At 40.4% G+C, this 23927-nt stretch overlaps 1 protein-coding gene across 1 annotated transcript in view; it reads left to right on the top strand.

Moving 5' to 3' along the window:
- Positions 1-281: 281 nt before the first annotated feature.
- The window catches only part of USP54 (ubiquitin specific peptidase 54), a 70939-nt gene continuing 47293 nt past the window's right edge, over positions 282-23927 (top strand). Inside the window, exons 1-3 of the mRNA XM_009322440.1 lie at positions 282-389; positions 16568-17426; positions 20193-20285. Coding sequence (XP_009320715.1) covers positions 17280-17426; positions 20193-20285 — 240 coding nt within the window. The 5' untranslated portion in view covers positions 282-389; positions 16568-17279. The remainder of the gene's footprint in view (positions 390-16567; positions 17427-20192; positions 20286-23927) is intronic.

The following is a 23927-nucleotide window of genomic DNA, read 5'->3' as shown; positions in this document are numbered from 1 at the left end:
GAAAACCTTCCTCCCTCTTGCCTGGCCCTGTTTCCGAAGGGAATTGCCGGTAAACGGGGCCGGGCCTCTGGCCTTATCTCTGTTGTCAGAGCTGCCTGCGTGGTAGGTGGCAGCGGGGGCAATGCTTTTCAAATGAGACTTTCCTGTGCTGAGGGAGGCCCTTGTTTTTTTGTTTTAACAGCTTCCTATTGTTTGAAACAGCAGGTTGTCCCCTCCCACGCTATTCTAGCTCTTTCCTCCTCCCTTAAATATTTTTTTCCATGAAAGTATTACTCAGAGCAGTTACTCTAGCAGTGAGTCCTCTTGAGAGTTTTCCCAACCCGCTCTGATCTCCAGTTTTTGTTGCAATACCAGTGTGGAGTTCACACAACAGAAAGTGGCCTCTGAAGGTAGGTCTTTCCGATTTTTAAATCTATTGTTTTAATTCAGCGTCACCACTGCTGTGACATGACTGTTTTCTTGATTGAATCCAAGTTGTCACAGGAATTCTCTCCTATATATGGTACTGAAAGGTGGAAAATATTGCTTTTTCAGTGTGGATTGTCTTTGTTTCTAAGACGCAAAGAAAGAGTATCGCTTCAGTTTGTTAATAGTTTGCTTTTCAATATTCTAGTCCTGCTATCTAATGCTGTTTCGTATATGTACATTTTCTTTATGTTCTGCTACCTGTGTGAAAGGCACTTTCTAAGCCATAAGCTGCCTCTGGTCCACCATACTGTAGCTTCTTCCGACTAATAGTATCCGTGATAAATTTGAAGATGAAGCCAGTCAGAATCTCTTCTCACCTTAACATTTGTCACAGCTGGAAGGGATGTTGGCGGTTCATTTCCCATCCTTGTTACTTTGCAATATAACCATTACCTAGTCAGAAGCTCTCAGGACTGCTTTGATAATTTAGATGCGGTTTTGCTTCCCTCTACTTGTTGAATTCTGTGCTAGAAAGTTGATAATGAGACAAGGTATTATATATATGTAGAGCTTTTTTATTATTTTAATGTGTTGATTTATGAAAGTCAACTTGCTTTGGCTGGTTTCCTGATCCCCTGCCTTCTGTAAAGTGTGTTGTTTCCAAAATAAACAGTAATTACTCTGTGAGTTTTGGAAGTCTACCACTACTATTCCATACTTCTCACTGCTTCAGCTTAGCATGAAGTACATCTTTGTTTAAATTTGTAGATATGAAAAAAAACACAAACTATTTTCATACATTTGGTGATACTAAGCAGAGGTTTTAATTCCACAAAATGATAGATCCGGTTCTAGAGTTTGTCACCAGAGGTGTGTGGGGGAAATAATCTATGTATCATTTGCACTGCTCATCATTCAGTATAATAAACACATTCTGCCTGTTCAAATGCATTCCAAATTGTTTTTTTACAGAATAACTTCTTTGTAATCCTGGTGTGTTTCAGGCTGCCTGAGATACTGATCATAGTCTGCCGAGGCAGGGCTCAGCTGATCCACACCTGGAAGAGGAAGTCCTGTTCTCCTTGCCCTGGCTATAACTTCTTGATGAGTTGATTCAGCTCACTAAACCAGTAGGAAATAAACCAAGCCCCTCTCCTCCCCTCTTCCCATCCCCCCAAAAGTGCTAATTTTGTGAGCTGAATTTGCTCCTGTGAGCCAAAGGGCAGAGGTGTTAACTGTCTGCCCCAGAGCACTGGGGAGGAGAGAGGGGAGTGCTGTCCTCCCTACTTTGGTCACAGTGAAATTTTGGGTTCGTTTGTCCATATAAAAAGGTCACTTTCAGACATCCCCTGTCTGAGGTGCTGGGTCCTCCTTCTAGTACATTGTGCTTGGTGAGAGTTAGAGAAGCCTTAGGCTTGATTTTTTTTAAACTGACAGTTCAAGAAACCTCTTGCTTTTCTTTGACAAATGGAGAAGCATTGTGGTGGACATACAGGGGTTTCATTTATAATGTAGTTCCCCACTGTAACCTATAAGCATAATCTCAGAGGTTTAGGTGTCTTAAAAACCCAAACAGACTGATTGCAGGTTAGAGTGTTCTCCATCTAAGGCCAAAGAAACATGACAAACAGCCAGAGGAGCGAAGGAAGCAGACTGTGGTGGCTGTCACGGTGAACAATGGTTTTGGCACACCTGCTGCATTGCCGCTGAGCTTCTCCGTGCTTGGCAGGAAAGGAGTGATTTGGAGGATAACCAGATAGTTTTGTAGATGTTTTTGGTATGTTTCCATCTTTTCTGAGGGAGAGAAAACAGAAGCACTTGCTTTATCATGTAACAAATGGCTGGTGAAGGCTGGCATCATCAACTTTTGGAGCAGGATTTAATAATGCACTTACAAATGGGAAAGTCAATATTATGCTAGACCTGAGGGCCCTTAGAAGCAAATGCAGGGAGACTGACGTACAATGGGAAGGGGGAATAGTGGGATATAGTCAAAGCAGTGTGTTAGAGAAAATTATGCTCATACTACCCTTCTGAATAGATTTAAACGTATTTATATATTTATTCAAGAAAAAGAGTTTTTCTGGTAATCAAGAAGCAAAATGAAGAGAGCTGTAATAGATGCATTTGTAGGAAGGTTTTGCAGTACAACACGGTTTTTGACTCCACCAAGAGCCAAGTGATGTTAATCAGTTGCTGTTTTCTCCTGGGAGTTGTCATGGATGTAAGCTGTGCGACAAGATTACTATTCCCAAAGAACAGCGTGTCACAGCCATGTCATTTCATCCATTTTCCAGTTGCATCTCTTCAGGTTCTGATGTTTTGGATCATAATAATAATATTTTTAACTGTTGTATTAATATGTATGAAATTCCACAAGTTTTCTTGAAGTTTCTAATGTACCCAGTTCCACAGAGGATGTGTGTTACTATTCCTGTCCTAATTGCTGAGCACCTGGGTCACTAGAGTGTATTGGAATTGGAGGACTTGAGGGGACTGGGAAAAAATGAGACTGCTAAAAAGCCAGAATAGCTTCCTTCTAGTCTAGCAAAGAAAGTACATCTAACACCGCACATTTTGGCTCAAGTTCAGAGCTTCAAATGGAGTGACTTCAGTTCCGATTGACCAGAAATGTAAGATTTTTCCAGGTCAGCCACTTGGTTGCACGTGTGCACATATACACGCTCATGTGTGATTTATTTTATTTTCTTAATCACAGAGGAAGGATGCATAGACTCTTAATCTGGATAGAATATTCTTATTTTTTCCTGTCTCCCTTACAGGTGTGTATAAGGAAGTGTTATATGCTGTAATGCTGGTTAAGCAATGAATAATAATAATAGTAACAGTGCATCTGAATGCTTTCTTCTAGTATTGAAGGAAAATTTTGTAATTGATTTCTCAGCAAAGCATTTATTGTGGTGTAACGAGGTGACTGAAAATACCATCGTGGTGTGGTAACCCTTCTTGATAGGGACAGCATTTACAGATGTTGCTTTCCCAGATGTCAGGCGATCCTTGAAGGCTGGTTTTTCTGAGAGAGAGGACTTTTAAATGGGACAATGGTTTTGTCCTTTTATTGCCTTGCTGGTGTTCTGGATCTGTATCTGTTTCTGTACCAAGGTGCTAATCTTCCTAAGACCCTCTTCTGTCAAATGCAAGAGTTATGTTCCTTCAGCAGCTTTTTGTGTCACCGGCGTATTGTCTAGGGAATTCTGGGGAAAAGAAGTTATATTGTACAGTGTTACAATGCGCGGAGACGCGAGCCTGGAGCAATATCAACAGGTCTTGTCCTAACAGGATTTGGCAAGAGGAGGTGTGGGCAATGTGTGTGACTCCGCTGTGCAACTGGAAGGTGAAGGCTCTGTCCTGTGACCGGCCCCAGGTGGTGCTGGTGTGGGGGTGGCCATGTGATCTGGACTGGGGGCTGTGGGAAGAAGCAAACCTCAAAGACTATCTTGGGTTGCCATAGCAGGATATGGAGTCCTCCACAGGTTTGAGGTGGATGTGTCTAACCCTTCTCCTGTGCTGAGCCCCCAAAAGACTGAAAGGATTTTAACATCAAAAAACCCAAATTTTATTTCAATAAGTACTAGAAATTTTGCTTTTTTAAAAGAGAAAATTCCAAAGAACTAGGGAAAACAAAATGGAAATATGCTTGTGTGCAACTTTCCAGTTGCCCACTATGTCTCTGCTTCCCAGCCTGTCAGTCACTGAGTGGCCCCAAATGTCTGTCAGAAATTTTGTACCATTTCTAAGGCCAGCCATACCCTGCAGTCCCTGGAGCCCTCTCCTTTAAACACCCTTGGGTGTTCAAGGTGGGGGGGACAGGGTAGGATGGGGCTGTACCCCTGCTCCCAAGGGTGTTACATGGCACAGCCACACTTAAAGGATCACACACATAATTAGAAGCAAGAAAGCAAACACTTACATAAATTGTATCGTCCTGAGACCCGGTTACATCCTCATCCCCTGCTGCGTGTAGTGAAGCGGAAGAACCCCTAGAGCCGCTGTTGTCTCTTGCCCAAGACCTTTCCCCAAAGCTTCTCTGTGCTCCAGCCCCAGCCCTGAGGCGCTCTGCTTGAAGGGATGAGACACATCAATTTAGGCTGGGTACTTCTCTGTACAGGGGAAAAAAAAAGATGAAGCGAGTACACAGAATATAACATACCAGTTTAGGATGCTGGGCTTTCTAAATTTCACGTGTTCTGGGCTGGACTAAGCCAGAAGCTGTGTAATCCTTTGTGCTTAACCTTGCAGCATTCCTGGGAGTCGCTGCTAGAACGGTATGTGGTTTCTGCCAGGAGCATGTTGTCTTTAGTTTCACGAGTGGTTTCGGCCATTGGTGCAGGATCAGGTTTGGGAGAGTAACAGAAGTAGCTGCTTGCTTTCCGGTAGAGCTCAGACCCACAGCAGCCTTGAAACAGTTGAACCACTGCTGAAAGAAATTAAACTAAATCTTTGAAGTAAGCATGCTTTTATTTACAGTCCAAGCTGAAATCCTATTGTCTGAAGTTGAGCAAGGCTGCTGTTTTCTCTAGCTGCGCTTTCAGTGTTGAACTCGGTGGCTTTAACATTAGTTGTTGGCTGGGTACTTTGCAGTGCTGTCACGCCAGGCCTCGTTTTTTTATATGGGGGCACGTGTACATACCCTCAAACATGTTCTTTTTCATTCTGTTTTAAAATAACAACAACAACAAAAAGTTTTATAAGGGTGTTTTCCTCTCCACATGTACCAGTTGGTTAAATGTATTATAACTTCCCTGGGCACCCACAGAATTCTGTTCTAATTTCATATTTAATGGGCTTCTTCCAGTTGCAAAGAGAGGAACTCTTGTGGACTACCTCTTCATGCTCTTTTTCTGCCAGTGAGCAACCCGCAAATAATGTGGAAAGGCTCCTTACCTCCCCTTGAGCACTCTCTCCCCCCCACCGCCCTGTAGGGAGCTTCTGGTGCCACTCAGTAGTGTCATTTCATCGCCAGGCAGAGAAAAAATAAATCAAAGCTGTTGACATCATTCTTCTTTTTCTTACCCCAACACCCAACTGGTCTGTTCAGCTTGTATTATACTACATTTGCACAGCTTCTGCTTCTGTGACCCATTAGGACAGAGCCTACTTGTACTTAACAAGAGTCTCTTTCATGCTTTGTGGATCTCTCCAGGCCACAGCAGGACACAAAATAATCCCTTTTGCATTTGGTAGTTTCACAGTTCTTTTCTGGTGAAGATGAAATAACCTTTCTGAATGAAAACAATAACATCTCCATAAGCCTGGTTTTGATAGGAGGCAATTGTAGCATTGTTTCTGCATTTTATAGAATGAACAGCAGCTTTTTTCCCAGCAGATCCCAAGATTTTAAGATATTAAAATCTGTAAGGAGAGAGTTGTATAAGTTTTTAAAATCAGTATGGAAGTAGTTCCTTATGGTAGCATCTGGTAAGACTTACATAAACAGTCTTTTTGAATCATAACTTAGAAATTTGAATTCAGACCTTGAATTCAAAGAGGCCAGAGTTTTGTGAAAGTTCATATGCAAATCTTATGGCTTCACCTTACTTTTAGTTCTAACATAAAATGAAAGATCTGTGTTTCAGAAGACTTGTTTATAGGATACAATCTGCTTTGCACACATGAAACTTCCATCTGTGTATACTATGCGTATTCTGTAATGTTTTCATTTCTAAAATGTATTTCTGATAAATATACTGTATATGAAAATCAAAGACTACCTTTTGCCTGTTTTAGCCATCTACTCCAAATTTCACACAGTGAAATAGGTTGAACTGGATTTGAAGACTTTTTTTACAACTGCTTGATAAAAAGATATCAGGGTTTTTTTGTTCTCCAAAATACTTAGTCTAGTACATCTTTCAGAATGTCTTATACCAGAAGAATTTAAGCAGAATAAATTGTCTATTTGTAAGAGGCTTCTCAATGAAAGTAAAATTTCAGGTAACAGAGGTAGCTGCACGTCCTATTGTACAAGGGCTCTTTTCCTGTGTTTGCAGGAATCGTTGTGTGACCTTGCCTGTATGTGATTAGTGGGCATGGTGGTGTTGGGTTGACGGTTGGACTCGATGATCTTAGAGGTCTCTTCCAACCTTAATGATTCTGTGATTCTATGATGTTTAGCTGTGAGTTCCGGACTGCTGTGCATTCAGTTGTCATTATCCTCCTCTTTAAAACACAGAGCGCCCTGCAAAATGGCCACTTACTTTATGAGATTGTGTGATGGATTGGGGCTGCAGCTGAGGAGAGGCACAGTATGTCCGTGGCTGTTGGCTCAGCCAGCGATGGCCCAGTCAGCCAGGTCTGGTCTTGGGGTTCAGGAGCCACAGGGAAGCCATGGCAGCATATTACAAATGCTTTATTTGCTAGTGGGAGACAAGAGCACCATGTGCAAGTTTGGGATGTAAAGTTTTGAGGTTTGGTCGTGTCTATTTGCTTCCTATTTAAAAAAGGGGAAAAAAAACCCAAACCTCATCAGCTTGCACAGAGAGTCTTTCCCTCTGTAATTTGCCTAAATGCATTGATCAGATGTTTTCTTCTGCTGGTCTCCTAGTTGTACAGAAAACAAGAAATCAGGCTTTGAGTTCTACTCCCCCTTGCTTGTCTGTTCCAGGTTGCTGGCGAGGTGTATGGTATCATGGGATGTTTCCCTCAACCTGTTTTTTTGTTTTACCCTTCCCATATGCTATTAGCTGCTGTTGGAGACGGAATGTTTTGATTGAGTAAGCTTTTTCTTGTGTTATGTGCAAGTGTTTTTCCTACTCGGGTTTTGAAGTCTTCAGTGGGTTTTGTGGGAAAATGCTTCTGTATACAAAGCCAAATGAAGCAAAAATGAGTTTCCCTGTTCTTGTTTGTTAGTTATGCTTATTCCTCTAAAACTAAACAGTAATGATCTTAAACCCAAGTTGAGATTATTAAGTGCTTATGCATGTGTGTGCACACTCGTGATTCTGCTGAAGTGTTATTTATAGCTATACAGCACAGATGACTGCTTAAAAAGAGAGGAATAATCAGCATGTTGTGGATGCTGGGTGCATGGTTTTATATTTTTATGCAGAAGTATTAATCTATATAATGTTCCGCGGTGCAGCAGCACTCCTGCTTGTCAGTTTTAGCAAGGCAGGAAAAAATGATGTAAGCATTTAATACTGGGACCCAGCACAGGCACCTTAAACTGCTGTTCGCTCTTTCTTTACTCTCTCTGCCTATGCTTTGTTTGCGCAAGTTCCTCTATACTGCTTTAGTTTTGCACCTTGGTATGTTACTAGTCTGGCAAGAATGTGAGTGTTTTAAGCTATGTTGCTATGTGGTAATGGTAGTATAGATAATTCACTGTATTTTGTGTTTTAATAGTTTGAGAACAAGCTGTAACTATTATTTTAATACCAAATACTATCCTGAGAAAAGAGGGAGGGAGTAAATGCTTTGATGGTACTATCAAATATGTTGTCTGGCCCCAGCTGTTGATCACGAGGGAGGTGGGAATTGTGTCTGCCTACCCCCTGTGGAGGTTTTCGCTAGCTAGTGGTATCAAAAAGTCCAGTATGTGCCTGTATTGAGGAAACTGATTTCTGCCCTGGGTGTCATCTTTCCCCTTGAGCACTACCTGGAGAGAACAGTGCATTGCAGTATTTGACTTTGAGACTCATAACACATGACCGGGAAGACCTATTTTTGCACCCAAAGGTGTCCATCTGGTCAAAGTCTGTTGCTACTCACAATGTGTTGCTGCCTTTGCTTAGTCTGCATTGTCTTTCCTTTGAAATTGAAGTACTAATGGTGCTGGAGTCCTTCTGTTTGCTTGTTTTCCTCCAGAAGCCATTTCTTCTGTGTTTTTTATTCTATGTGGATGTGTGTGTATTAACACATTCAGTTGTTTCAAATGTTACTGAAATCAAGGTATGATGAAATAGTGTTTAATGAAACAGAGGGATTTGTGGTGCTGTAATGTGAACAGCATATGATTTGGGAGTTGATTGCTACTGACTTCTGTTTTAGGGAAGGAAAGGGGTGTGAAGATTGACAGGAGAACTCGTAACAAGGTAGCTGTTACAGAAGAGGAAGAATTTTTCTGAAAATTTTTTTTTTTATGCTCTTCAGCAGTGAAAGTCTGCAAGGTCAGGAGAAGAATGGCAGCAGGATTTTAGGATTTAAAAAGTTGTCAGTCATTAAGCCTTATGTTGCTGAATACTGCTGACTACTTCTGAAAGCTTCTAGGAACTCTTTAGTCATTGTTGGGCTGGAATTTGCAAGGCAAAGTAGAAAACTTTCGTTTTCTTGGGTCAGTGGTATTATTGGAAGAGAGATGAGTTTATTTCCTTGTGAATAAGGTGCCACAGGAAAAAGGGCCTTGAAATCTTCTTGCAATGGCTGATGGCTGTAAAATACAGAATTTTGCAATGAAAATGTTTGTTTATATCCGGAGATTGAATCAAATACTGAATTAATCTCGAAGCTCCCCTTTGGAGAGCCAAGGTGAAGATTTGGAAGGGGAATAACTGGCAGCAGGAGGCTGGCTGAGCGTTTGCTAGAATCAAACCAGAACCTTCCACTTCACCATATGGTTGACAGCTGGCCTGTTCCTATTTGTCGTGATATTCAGTGTTACACAGGATTGATTGGTGATGTTTAACTGCTTTTGAGCACTTGCATAACATTTGAAGCTGCCGTGTTCTCCCCGTTTATCCGAACTCCACAAGTTCCATATGGAGTGGGATGAAAAGCTGGTTTCACCCCACCCTTCTTCCTTGTGAAATGTCCAGCACCAAGCCTGGGGTAGGTAGGGTGTTTTTTAAATACAGGTTTGGGAGAGTAAACTTATGTTTCATGTAGAAAGTAATACAAAAGTAGGATAAGCACTTTGGAAATGCAGGTGTGTTAAGATGCAGGCTTTTATTATCATGGACAGCAGTCTTAAAGAGCTGGGCAACTGTGAAGGGGAGATCTGAAGGGAGTGCAAATTATTTTGAAATGGTTTGAATTTATTTCAGGCTGGGCAGACTTTCTTAATTTTATATATGTTCCTTCCCTCTTCAACTGTCAGAGAAAAGTTGTTGAGATAACAGATCCTTTGGGCTGTGTAACAGAAAGGGGGGCAGCTGCTTCCGAAGGATTTTGGAAGTAGGACACATAGCTGTGGGCTCGTCTGCCTCCGTTCCCTGTAACCTCCAAAGCAAAGGCATGCGCTGAAAGTACCGTGATGCATGAGATCAGTGGTTATTAATACCATGTTTTTGATACAAGTAAAGGTTTTATCTGGGGAGTGAAGTGTGTTTTGGCAATAAGCCCACACAAAGTAAATAACGTGGCCTTTGCGTCTCTGGTTCTGACCTCATCTCTCTCATTGTTTGTCTTCAAACAGAAGTCCTTTATTATTCAATTATCCCACATTATGCTCTTATAAATTGCAATCTCTAACAAGAGATGCTTTCTTCCAGAAACTTCTAGATCATCTTGCAGGTTAAGTTATTTTCGATCAGAAAAGGCTGTAATGCTGGCTTTAGGTATTTAGAGCTGTGTGTTTGACTTTTTTATTTTTAATTGTAAGTTGCCTTTGAATGGTTGTCATGTTGTATTAGAGCTCTTTACTGGATGGGTGTTAATAGTGTTTCTGATTATTTGAGAGCCACCTGGATACTTCGGGTCCTCGTAACTGCTTTATGAAAGTCTGGACACGGCTACCCTACTTTTCTCTCTCTCGGTAGCTCTATGGGATAAATGACATGCTTTTTCCACTACTTTGAACAAAAGTCTATGCGGTTGTAGGTTTGCACAGAAGACAGGTGTTTATCAGCTGATGTCCTTCATTCAGGAAGGGCCACAGAAATGACTGCCAAGACTTTGTAACCCTGGAGAAGCACCTGCAGGCAGTTGGGAAGAAGCAGAGATGTTCCCCTCGAGCTCGATTAGGTAGAAGTTTCCAGCCCTCCACCATCACTGAACCTTCTGCAGTTCAAAGCCAATGGCTTTTTGCTGCTTTTTTACTGAGAGAGATGTTCTTTAAATAGATTTGGCTGACTGTCAGGCTTAAAATCAAATGATTCAGATTAGGTAAGTGTTCGCAAGATTTCATTACACTGTTTTAAGAGTCAGTCCATTATAGTTTTATAAAACTCACAAGCATTTTGGATGAAGAAGTTGGAGAACTGTTTGCTGTAAAGAATATCTTCATGCAGTATAAAGCTATACTTGACGTCAGCAGCTTGCAGAGTCTCACTTTGGGGTGTTTCTGCAGACCGTGGCCTCTCCACGCCCCTTGTTGGTCTGAGTAGTTAACAGGAGCATAGAGTGGGTTTGTTCTTGTTTTTCATGCGTTATTTGTTGGTTTGAAAAGTTGGTATAAGAACATATTCTTTCTTTGTAAAAAATGTGTTCAGCTTTTTCTCTCCGATCACTGTAGAAGCAGTAAGCTGTCTACTAGTTCAGAAATGCCAGTGTTGCCACTTCAGGGAACTGTATTCCCAAGAGCCAATTCGGCCCGTCAGTACCCTCCCTACAGTTCCTTCTAGTAGTTGGTAGGCTGTACAAATACAGTGGTAGTGACCAAAATGACTGCAGTTTTAGTCAAGGATGCGTTATCCCAGTTCGCTTACTGTTCTGTCTAGTCCCTTCAGTTTTGGTTTCCATTATCTTGAGGTGGCCTCTCAGAGATGGCCTTCATTGTGTCTTCTGGGAAACCTATAGGGTTTGTTGCAGGCTTGCCGTACTCTTACTCTCTAAAGAAGTACGTCTGTGGATGTGGGGAAACTTGTTTTTAATCTTCACTCCAAGATCATTTTGATGGTCTTTACTAGCAACTTTTAGCCCAACGTTTGGATAATTACTTTTGCATCAGGTAAGTGGAAACATTTCCCTGGTGCCTGAAAGACTTTATCATAACCTTATGCAAACTCTTGAGTATATTTTTTAACATGGTTCTGGGGAGTTAGCCTAAGGTCTCTGATACTCACAGCTTTGTCATATTTTTACAACACTTCACTGGCTAGGAATTGTGCAATAGCAGACTGAAAAATAAGGAAGACCGGTATGAGTCTGTCGTGGGCATCAGCGGCGCTGTCAGGTGCTGTCAGTTCCTGGTTCCACCGGGTAGGCACAGGTAGCACAGAGACGGGTAATTAAGTTGCTCCTTTAAGAGGAAGACTGACAAATGGGTGTAAGCTTGACAGCAAAAGCATCACAGGCTTTTTTTCCCTTCTTTCTCCCAGCATAGCAATCAAGACTGACAACATGCATGCATAAAGCAGAAAGGTTTTTTTTTCCCTGTTGTCCCATTTGCACTATCAAAAAATTATTTGAGATAAAGATGAATGGAAATAATTCTACCTTTTTGTAGTTACGCTGTATCGTCTAGGTGCGCAAAGCAATCTGTCCAGTATTTCTGGCTAGCTAAGAATCTCAAAAAGAGGAGACATCCTCAAGAGGAGGAAGATATCCCCTCTTCGGTTGTGCGGCAGCTGACTTCTGTCAGGGATGTTTACCTTTAAGATCACTGCCCTGTTCACTCTTTTCTTCATCCAGCCTCATGTTTATTCAGTAATGGGAACTTTTTCTGTCTCTCTCTTTTAGTTCATCACCTTCAAGAATGAATTTAGACTGACCTGCAAAGCTGGCTATCCTTTGGGATGTCTAAAGTGTAAATGAAGGTCTTAATATTGATAGCTCTGCAATGAAATATAATTTAATCCATGCAGAAATTAGCAAATAGTTTCATCATTTCAGCTACATGGAGAAAGTATGTTCTCAAGCCTCTAGTTGTGGAAACTCTTTCCTTCTAGCTGAGAACAGCCATGGGATCAGTCAAGGGGATTGTTCCTGAGCTTCCTCACCGAAAGAGCAACCCTGCCAGGAGCCATCTGGGTGAAAACTTTAACCAAAATCCATTGTCTCGGACAATCTTTCTTTCTTCTTTTTTGTTATGAAAAGTATTTAAATAAGGGATTTAAAAGCCATTTCTCATCTGTTCAGGCTTTCAGAGGTGGTGTGGCATGTGAAAGGACAGTTTGCCCTCAACACCATTAATCTGCTCCCTACCTCCAGAAAAGGTGGTAGGATCTTGGGGGTGGGGGATACTCTTTTCTAAAAACCCACACATTCATGCATTGAAGCATTTAGTTTGTTCTGTGTTTTGAAAGTTTATTCATAAATAGAAGTAATGAAAAATAAATTCTGGACCTCTGCTCTTAGTATTTATCACGCTGTTAAATCTTAATCGGTGGTTTCAGCCATACCTAGTCCTAAAGGGGTTGTTTTAATTCAGCCATGTGCCTGGAATGGTTCATCAAGCAATAGCCTAAAATGTTTGGAGAGACATGAGACTGCAGTAAGAGAGGAGTGTTACAATTTTTTTTCCCCCTTAAAATGAACAGTGATAGTGGGACCTCGCCAGAGAATGAAGGATGCAACTTGAGATGTTATGTTTCTATGTGATTGATTTAGCAAGTGAATATGAGAATGAACAGGGACTTGAATTCTTCTGTGGTATGTGTCTTGTAGAGTGCTGTGCTCTGCTGTCCCAAGGACGGACTCGGGTTTCTTCAGGACAGAAGTACGTGCTGAACCGTGGCCAGCTTTGTTCTGGGGTTGCATTGCTGGAGATGCGATGGGAGTGGTGCCCCGTGCCCTTCTCTTTTCTGTTGAGCCTGTCTCTGCGGTGGGAGCCCTTCCTTCTTCCCAAAGAAAGGTGTTGCCAAACAGCATGAATTCAAAGAAAGATCTAGAATGTTGGATTTCCTTTTTATTATATATTTTTTATATATTTTTTAATGTATTATTTACTCTTTATTATAGCATTTGTATAACATTATTGTAAGGCTGTGCAACTTTTCAGGGATATAGTTAGCTTTTTTAATCACGCTGGCGAGACTATTTTGTGCCTTATTCCAGTGAATAGTGTTCTTAATATGATAAACAAAATTCAAGTACCTTAAAAGTTTTTAGGCTTTCTGCCGCAGTTCATTGCGTCTCTAAGATAATGTTTTGAGTAATGAACCAAGAGCATCATTTATGCTTTTGCATCTGGCACTCCTCCTATTTTGGTCATATTTCTGTATTAGAAAAATTACCAGCAATGAGAATCCTGTATTTTTTCTATAAAAACAGTTTTCTCGGGTCTGATAATACCTTTCTCTTTTACTTCAGACTCAGTTTTCTGGAGTCATGCCAAAATGCCACTGGGACATACAGTAGCTACAGCTTTTGAATCTGTCATCTGGGTTTTTTTGGTGGATTTTTGGTGTTGTTTTCATTGTTTTTTTGCTTTGTGTGTGGGTTGGTTTTTTTTTTGTTGTTGTTGTTGTTTGGTTTTTTTGTTAATACAAGAGTTATGTGGAGCTGCAGTTGTTGTCACCTAACATTGAAATGCTGCAGAAGGCTGGGAAACTCCATTGGTGGCAATTCAATTGTAGGGGTTTTCCTTGTACTATTAAAAAGCTGTTGGCTTGTATGTGTTCTTAATAGGGGAGCAATCTTTCTCAAAAACTTCTTTAATCAGAAACAATATATGAAAATGTTTTCTTCTCACTTAACTATGTAATTCTCTGAAGCTTGTGACATATCTCATTGAAGTGTTACCGTGATTTCATTTCAAAAAGTAAATTTTGTATTTTCTTTAGTTCTGTGATTGGGACTGCCTACAAGCTAACACGGTATCTGGGAGAAGCAGCATGTTTAGAGAACACGTGCATCTGCTGACAGGCTTGCGCAGCAATAGCCTTCCTCTTCCCTTATAGATCACTGCTTTTTTCTTAGCAATTGTATGTTGGGTGTTTGAAGTATGGGCGGGTTAAGCTTTTTTCTGCTGATGGTTCATCAGTGGTGGTGGAAACAAAACAGGATATTTTAATAATGATGGTTGGTTTTTACAAAAATTCTTTTTTCCTGCTTGCTTTTTGTTACCCTTTTTATGGTAGAGCAGAAGCTAAGTGGGTCTGTAAATAATCCATACGAATAGTGTCTTACATATATTTCAGATTAATTAGGATTCCATTTTGTAGCTGTTATTTAACATTGGTAAGTTTTTAGAGGTTGGCAAACTGTGAAGCTGCCATTTATCTCCAGAGATCTGGTTTTGTCATAACTGGGTGGTTACCAGCTTAAGTGTTTTCCGCTTGTTCTTAGCTCTGCAAAGGCTATATAGCCAAATGACCAAACTGAACTTGCTCCTGTGAGTGATCGTAGCGAACGTGTGGTAAGAAGTCAGTTCTGCTAAGCCTGTGCAAATGCAGTGCAGGTAGTAACCTTGCACGGTTGCTGCGAGAGTCCTGGCCAGCTTGCAATAGTCTTGTTGCAATGACAGGCGAACTACAAAACCTCTAATCTGATTCTGGTTCCAAGACAATAAAGATCAATAGAAAAAATGTATTCACTTTGTTGTGAGTGAGAGCTTGGCTCAAAAAGTACTTCAAGTTTTATAGCCCGTTTTGAGAGCAGAATCTTGTTTTGAAGTCCACTGAATAGGTTCTGCTCACACCTGTGCATCTTGGGCATGTTTCAGATTGTATTTTCCATCTTTTTGTAGGTGCTCTGGAAAGGAGAAGACAGAGTGCTTGGCTCAGGGGTTTTTGTGAGTTAGCACAGAGCCTGCTTGCCTCAGCTCATTCCACGCAGCGTTCTGCTCCGTCTCTGCGGTGCAGGCTTAGCCACTGCACCTATTGCAAGTGGTGTTGGTTTACAGAGATCCTTAAATTGTTGCTTGAAACTGAATTACCTCACAGTATGCTTGGCTCATGGTTCATTAAGGGATTGAGCAAAGAAAGGGGGCTGAGGCTGAAATTGCTTTGAAATGAATCCTGTATATGTATTCAGTGCTCAGGAATGTGGCGCGACGAGCATGGTAATGGTCTGTGTCTGCAGGCTTGCAAGCACATCTGAAAATTTTGCATGGCACACTGGCAACCAAGAAGAATATTCATCTGTATATAGATATTTGCCTGCCTTACAGCAACGCTGAGACTTCATTAATATTTGTAGAATGAGTTTAATAGAAGTACAAACAAAGTATTACTAGAAGGGAATGGGTTAGGCTGCTGTAACACATTCGCAGATGTTGAGGAAGTTCTTTCTGTGTTTTGACAGGAGATGAAGAATTTATAATTGTGTGGAAGGTGAAAAACGTGCCTTCACAGATACCCGGGATATCTTTGTAAGGAATTATTCTCTTAGTTACTTTTTGCTGATGCACAAACATCTATTTTGTGTGTCTATTTTATAGTGATTTCATGCTGCAATTCTACTTCAGAACATGTAGAATAGAGTCATCTTGCTTATACCAGCCATAATAGGTACGTTCAGTTGTTGTGTATAAAAAATGGGATAATCCTGAATGTCCCTGGAAAATATTATGCAATTGTCTGTAAAGTAAATACAGGTGGGCTACACTTGAGAGAACTTCAAAAAAATGTTTTGCCATGAATCTTGTAGTTCCTGTTTCTAGGAATTTCTTAGATCAAATTCTTTTTTACGTTTCCTGTGAGATGAGGGCAAAAGTGAACTTGTGGTGGGAAGAGCAGTTTCTATTGAATGATTCTTCCGGCTTCTTCAGAAGCATCAATGTCTTTTGGAAGACACTGTATGTCACGTGTACCTAAATTAAGTAACTTTTTATAGAGATACACATAGTTTCTGATTAAGAAAATTTGGAGACTGTTTTGTTCCGGAGAGATCTGTGGGCTGCTGAGTCAGGGGAGAGCCTTGTGCCTTTGTCTTCTTGGCCTTCCAGGTTCAGTGCAAAATCACAGTTCTAGGGTCGACAATGTGGTAGCATGTATTCACAGAATCGCAAATCCTCTGACTACTGTTTGAATGACTAAGATATCTTTAAGAAATTTAACACTTCAAGGTACTAGAGGTTACATATGAAAACTGCCATGGAGTTCACATGAATGTTGTGTTTTGTTTTTTTTAACCTAATTTCCTTCTTCAACGCTTCCAACATACTCCAGCCCTCTTGCTTTTACATACTTTTCTCAGAATTCTCTGTTCTTTTCCATGTTATTTTATTTTTTGGGTGGAGGAAGGTTTATATTTTTTGCTTTGTCTCAGAAGATTCAGTGTATTGTGGGAGGTGAGGCAACACTGGTCTTGGCAGAACACCACAAAACCAAGAGAGTAATTAAATGACGCAAGCCTTTGATTATTTTTCTCTCTCAAGCTTTCTGGCACGGCTGGGCATTCCTATTGCAAAAGGAGGATCAGGAGAAGAAACTTTTAAAGATCGCACGCAGAATTAGAAGAACTTTGTTGGAGACTTCTTGCTACTTTAAAGCTCTTCACTCTCAAGTCCTGGAGTTACTTCTTTTTCCCCTGTGAGGATAATGTCTCTCTCATCACCCAAGATAGATGTAACTGAAAGGGGGCTACCAAGGTTTTATTTTGGTTTTGGTTTCTCTGCTCCCTTACTAATTGGATTTTTCCCATCTTCTGCAGGAGGATTATAAAAGGATTAGAGAAGCTGGGGTTTTTGGGGTGTGGGAGGTAGCTGTTGTTTTTCTCCTCTCGATTCTGGGACCTCCTTAATTTGCCATTTGTTCCCTGAAGTCACTGACTGTTTGGAAAAGGGAGAAGCAGCATAACAGATGAACTTCCACGACCATGGATTCCTTCCCTTTGCAAACTTTGTATGTGGCTGCTTGTAAAAGAGGTTTTTGCATACATAAGCATCAAATGAAGAATAGCATCCTGGGCTGGATTTAAAAGAAGCAAACTGCTTGTGTCCTGTGAAAGGATAAATTCTGTTTAAACTATATTTTAAAGAAGATTGGATGTTGTTCCAGTTTTGAATTCTGGTGAAAGAAAGGAAGGGTCTGATCAAGTCGAATACTCTGCCAGCCTACACCTGCAAATTCTACAGCTGAAACTGGAAGATGTCTTGGAAAAGAAATTACTTTTCTGTGGGTCGGGGGAATGTACAGGGCATGTTTACTCCACGAAATACAACCTCAATAGCACCCAGTAAAGGTCTCAGCAATGAACCGGGACAGAACAGTTGCTTCCTGAATAGTGCGCTACAGGTAAGAGCACATAATAAAAAATGTTTCTTGTCTCTGTCCTCTGTCTATTGCAGTATTTTCTTAGGCTCGACTGTGCAACAAATGTAGCCAGGCTTGACTACATAATTGTTTGTGGGCCTAGATAGAATAAAGCTATGTTTGGAAATCCAGATTAGTTGAGTTATAGAACAGCTTTTTTTAGTTTTCAGGTTTTCCTGGTGAAATCAACAGCATTCACATAGTCATCACTTAGTGTACTTGAATCTCTTGTTTGTGTAACCTTGTAATATGTCAACCAAAGATGAAAATATATGTAGAAAAATTATTTTAAAATAATAGAGTATTGCATAGCTTGCAGTACGTCTACTCCCTAAAAGTAAATTTAAGTTTTTTGTTGAACCAGTCAAGGTCAAGGGTTGATAATACCTGTACAAGATCCTTTTTTATGTAGTCCAGTTTTCTTTCTAACTGCTGATTTTTAGCTTAGTTTAGATGATTGAGTCTTTACCTTTTGATTTAAAAGGAAAACCTTTTCCTGTGTCAAAATTTAGTGGAGTGGTATGACTGCTATACTGGTATTGTCACCATTTAGATGTTTTGAATGTCTGACATTTGATATTCAGTCCTTCTGGCTGCAGGGTTTAAAGCCCTTTCTCCACATCAGTTTCCTTCCCTTCATATGACTTGTCTGTGGAGCAGACTGTGTCACTGGTTGTTTTTTGTTTTTGTTTGGTTTTTTTTTTTGTTGGGTCCTGTCCCTGCCCACCCCCCGGGGGCACAATTAGGTTCTCAACTAACTTCAGGCTTCAAGATACCCCTGTGATGCAAATAATACAAATAGAAACATCAGTGATCCTCAATAGGCTTAATATGCCATGAAATACAGGACTTGGGTACAAAGGGAACTTATATGAAAAGTGGGGTTTCCAGTGATGTACCATATTAATTGCTTCTGTTAAGTTGTATGGTGTAATCTCTGGCTGCCTCCTAATATTGAGTTACTGAACTTAGGTCAGAACTAAGTAGAGCCTAACGTCAGCTGCATGCCATACATGAAGATGAAAGCCTACGACCTGTCCTTTAGTCTTCTACATAAACCTTTTTCTTCTAAAGCTCAAGAGAGATAGGATACCAAAAATATTTACAGTCAAAGCTGAATTAAAAAAAAAACAAACAAACCCAAGATGGTAATAATTTCATAAAATATGTACTTCTGGGGTTTTTTAATCTTAATTTTTTAACATTCAGTGTTAGTCTGAGAGGCTCTTGAATGTTTGTTGCTCCTTATTATTAAGTATTTCTGTAAACATGCAAGATAAACTCCAAAGGCAATTACATTGAAAAATTTGACTTGTTTCTAAATGTGTTATTTTCTTTTTTGTCCTTTTGTGAAGTCTGCAGTAGTTCTTCAGGACTGTTGTGTGTAATCTGTTGGTTCCAAGGCTTATGTTGCCTCCCAGGCCCTTAAGTATAGGGAGAGGTTGAGTATAAGCATATCCATGACAATTCCAAAGTTTTGGGAAACTTTACAGATTGCATAATCAATAAATGTGGTTTTAAATATAACTTTAGGTAACATTTGTGTGCTATGGTTTAGTTAACAAATTGTTCCAGCTGGAAACACTTGAAACCAGCACAACTTTTTTCAGAGTGCTAACTTTTTTTCTAGTCAGTTGCTCTGGACAGATTAATCAGAAATAAGAAGTTTGGTCCCTCTGTGTGTGCTAATGAAGCATTTAGCCAGTCAGATGCCAGCCTGGACCTTCCTGCTCTGTCCAGAACCTGGCAGGACGCGATTTAGGTCAGGGCTTCTTTCAGTGCAAGCTTCTGCCTTCTGAAAGGCTGGTGGCTCTGAGTTATGGTTAGTTCAGTTATTGCTAGTTGAAGCTGAAATAGCCAGCACCGACCACACTTATATATAAAGAGCTGACTGTGAAACACCTCAGAGATCAGTATTGTTGCTGTTTTACAGATATGAATTTAGATAATTGCCCAAGATTGCACAGATTCAGTGGTAAAACTTAAGAATAAAACTTGGTGCTGTTACAGCAAATGTTGCCTTTCAGTGTTGCTAGCAGAACGTATAAAAGCTTTTATATGCTGTGACCGTACCTGGTCACATACCTGGTATTGCCACCATACCTATCCTGAGAGAAAAGTATAACTGCCCACACAGATTAGGGTTAGAAGTCTGCCAGTAATCATGGCACATAAATACACTTGCTAGTGATAATATTGGGCATAATGGTTTTAGTAATTTATCGTTTTGACTTGCAAGAACTTGTTAACGTATATGCTGTTGGCACTCCATTTTTCCAGCATTTGGGCTTTCTGCTCAGAACAAGGAGGCTGCCTAGGAGGTGGAAGGACAGGCGAGTTTCAGCCCCAGCGGTCGGTGGGGTGTCCTTGGCAGCTCTGCCCAGCCTCACAGTGCGGCTGCACAACGGCCAGCCGTGGTGCCAGCACAGGGCAGCAGTCAGGGCAAGTGCTATTTAAGCTGGCACTGCCATACAGACTAAGAAGCAAGTTTTTTAATCTAAAAGCACATGGCAAGAAATTCAGAGGGATGTCCTACTGTGAATTAATGTATGTGAATGTTACAGCGGAGGAAGAAAGATGAAGATGTCAACTTGCAGTTAGATAAATGGCATCCTGTTTTAAAAGTGATGTTCACTGACGTTAGTGTACTTCTGGGATTATTTAGCATGTGCAACTTTAGCTAGAGCTTTATGCAGTATTTTATTTTATATATTCATAAAATCGGCTGTGCCCCTTTTTGTGTTTCAGGTTCTCTGGCACCTGGACATTTTTCGCCGCAGTTTCCGGCAAATAACAACGCACAAATGTATGGGTGATTCTTGCATCTTCTGTGCTCTTAAGGTAAAAGTTGGAAATAAATGAAAAACAATTTTTTAAAAAAATGAACAAATATTTCCCATATTTGATTAATATGTGTAATCGAACTTGCATCTGGAAATTTGTGAGAGCAAAGGTAAGTTTTGGAGATACTGGCCCAAGACACTCATAGTACTGTTTTTAAAATGCGTTCAAGCCAATAAATTGTGAAAATACTGTAGGTAAAGTTTCAAATACAAGGACTCTTATCAATGGAGTGCGGATCATTGTGAGCCTCCATGTTGTTTGAAAGATTAGTTCAGCCAGTAAAACATCAGTTTGCTTTTGTTTTTTCTAATTTATCTTTTGGTTTATAAATATCATACTGTATACAGTTAGTACGCTCTTCAGAAGTTACCTTTCCTTCAGGGCTACTTTAAATGTCAGCATGGAGAAGGCCATTTAGCTTTAAGCCTTTCTGTTCAAAACTGTTGATTATGTAAGACTAAAAGGTATTTTCTACTGTAAATATTGATGTTTGCATTAAATGGCTCGGCTCTTTGTGGTCTCTGTTTTAAAAAACATCAATTCTGTTTGTAGATGCAGATACAATAACTGACTGTCATAGATGCTGCCTGGACAGTAAGATCTAGACGCTAGCTCTGATTCTGAGTACTGTTATGTACTTGAGTAAATTGTGCAATCCTACATCTCCATTTGTCTCTACCCGTTAATTTTTAGCGCTTCTGGTTTTTTGTGCCCTCCTTTCTAGGTTTTTCTACTTCAAACCCACAGCTCCCTCTAACCTTGTGGGAGAAATGGATGTGATGCAAACATGATGAAAATACCAGCTTTAATCTTCCTGAGCAGTGATTTTTCTTTCTGAAATTGGGATTGAGACACTTTCTTTGATCACAAATGGGTTGTAAAATCCAACTAAATATTTAAATTCATTGTGGGAGAATTTATGGTGTCATGAATTCTGTGTGCAGTAATGAAAAGGACAGACAGCATGTCTTATAAATATGGCAAAATAGAGAGTGCAAGGTTTGAATTAAGATCATTTCAAGTTCACAGGCAATAGCTGTCTTGCTACTGCTAAGTGACTTTACAGGTGCTCTGGTAGAGACAGGCTTGAAATGAGTTATCTAGTGAGTTTTTGGACTGTTGTTGAGCGGTTTTCCCTTGCAAAAGAACAGCAAAGAGGAGGCTATTAAGGCATGAAAGAAGTTATGTAATTCCCTTCTGAAGGGAAATTTGTCTCAAGACATATCTGTTGAAATGATGAGAGGTGATGATATTTACAGCAGTATCATCAGAAGAGGATATAACAGTGGGTTAGGAGCAAGATAGCACATCTGAAGTGAGAAATACAGCTATCCAGACAAAGAAAAGATGGAGTATTAAATATATCCCCTTCTTTATAGGGAAGTGGCAAGACTTAGGCATGGTCTGGGTTGAGTTCATTAAGTTCAGTGGGATAAATAATTTGAAGCTAATTCTTGGATCATGTCCTCAAGTATTGCCAAATGATTGTTGGCATTTTTTGGTAGCTGAGATGAGGACAGAAAGAAAAGATTTAGGAAATTATCATGAATGTAAGCTTTTGCTGTTCTGGAGTTTAACCTAACAGCAAGATATGGCAAGGAAATATCAGGAGATCAGACAGGTTCTGCCATTTGAATGAAATTAGACTGGACTCTGAGGCAGGGTTGAGAGGTTTTAGTGTAAAGATAATAGTTAAAGTCTTTTTCTGAATAAGAGTACTGAAAAAGAGGAGGGCGGGGGAAAAAAAAAAAAGATGTTATAGGAAAAAGGAGAGGATGAACCTTTGTGGAACTGGTATTGAAAGATGAAGTCTGGACAAAGATGCTTCCGGATTAGCAATATCAGTATGAGAGGGGAAAGCACTACAGTAAAACTGGAAGATGGCAGGATCTCTGGAATAGATGTATTAAAAGCAGACACTGGGTTGAAGACTGTTTAGTTTTGTTGATAAAATCCTTGCTTTTGATGTCTTGCTGAAGTGTGCAGTATGCTATTATAAACTTGGAAGTGACAGGTAGAGTGGCAGAATTCACAAATTGTATGCCTGCAGCCATATGCTTATTTCTTAAATTAAGCAGCCTTTGAAAAAACTGCCGCTCTCTCTTCTTGCTCCCAGATATCTGCAAGGATTTTTTTGGTTTGTTTTCTGTCTGAAGTTCTTACCAATGCCATGCTTAGCCAGAAGGTGTTACAACCCTTAGTCTCCAACAAAGCTATAACGTTGCACCAAATCCTCAAGTATTTTTGCACATTTTAGAAAACTTGCATCTGGTTGTGTGCAGAATTCCTGTAGCTCACAAAACCCAATGTACAATGAAAAACTGAAGAAATGCATAAACAAGTAAAGAATTATCTGGACAAGTATTTCTGAATATGAGCAGTAACCAATACTTGACAAAGTAAATAAATGAATTCCAACTGGCTTTAATCCAAACCAAAATGTTAGTGTTTTCTCTGTCTACAGTCTGTTCTTCATGGGAAATTTCAGTGTGTTCTACCCAAGCCTATTCCAGAACCTTCACAAAGTTTACAGACATCTATTGTAAAACTATACAAGAGAAAAAATACATAGAAATGTTTGTTAGAAGTTACAGAACTGTTTTACTCCTGGTTCCCTTATGTTCATAAAGCAACTCACAATGTTATGTTTTTCTCTGGGTGATATCATGACAAGTTTCCACCTTTATTAACTGGTGTAAAATGTTGATGTGTGTACATAAATATTTGAAAATTTTCCCCCATTTTTATCTTGTTATGAGGTCAAATAATATTATAAAGGTGAGTAATAAAGAGTGTCGCTTAACTCTTAAGTGAAATTGGGGATGCAAACCTCCCCTCATCCCCCGAAAAAACCCCAAGCGCCAGAAACATAGGCTGTCTTGCTTGCATGCAACTGAAAAGGTAGGGATACTAAATGATAAAAGTATGCAAAAGCGGTAGCCCCAAACCATGGAGATGATCACATTCATCTTCATAAACTCCTTAAGCAGGCAGTAGGGGGAAAAAAGGCTGTTTAAGGTATTTACTTGTTCTCTGCTGCCCTCTGGATCAGTGTTCTCAGACTGCTCTTTTTTTTTTTCCTCCTGTAAAAGTCTGGCTGTCTGGCACATACTATGTGTAAACTTGTATAAGACAAATACGATAACGTGCTTAATATGCACCTAATACTGCAAGCATCACCAAGAGCATGTTTCGTGTCCCAGTGCAGCAGGATCATCCCTTCCCTTCCGTGCTCATCTCTTCCCCCGCCCCAGCCCTCCCATCTGCTCTGGAAGCCTTTAACTGTTGTCCTGCCAGGGTAGTGCCAGCTTAGCCTCCAGGTCTTTGACATCCTCTTTCTCTTGCATCTTGCCTTAGGCTTTTCTAAGATGAGGGAGAAGATATGGCTGGATCCAGTGGGAACCCAAAAATGTGGAGCTCTATATCATGCGAAAATCTCCCATTAGGGTCTGGGGAGAGGTAATTAGCCTTGCATGCTGTTAGGTGGATCTGCCCGAAATACCTGTCCAGACCAAGCAAGGAGGAGGCAGGGAGTGTTTACTCTTCTCCAAAGCATGCTAGCATGTTCAGATTCCAGCCTGGCCTGGGAAAGGGGCAGTACTTGGGGGGAAGAGTCTACACTGTGTCCCCGCCTCCCCT

This window comes from Pygoscelis adeliae, unplaced genomic scaffold, assembly GCF_000699105.1.
Source record: "Pygoscelis adeliae isolate BGI_AS28 unplaced genomic scaffold, ASM69910v1 Scaffold244, whole genome shotgun sequence".
Lineage (NCBI taxonomy): Eukaryota > Metazoa > Chordata > Aves > Sphenisciformes > Spheniscidae > Pygoscelis > Pygoscelis adeliae.
The sequence above is the reverse complement of the archived record's forward strand: the minus strand, read 5'-3'. Positions and strand labels throughout refer to the sequence as shown.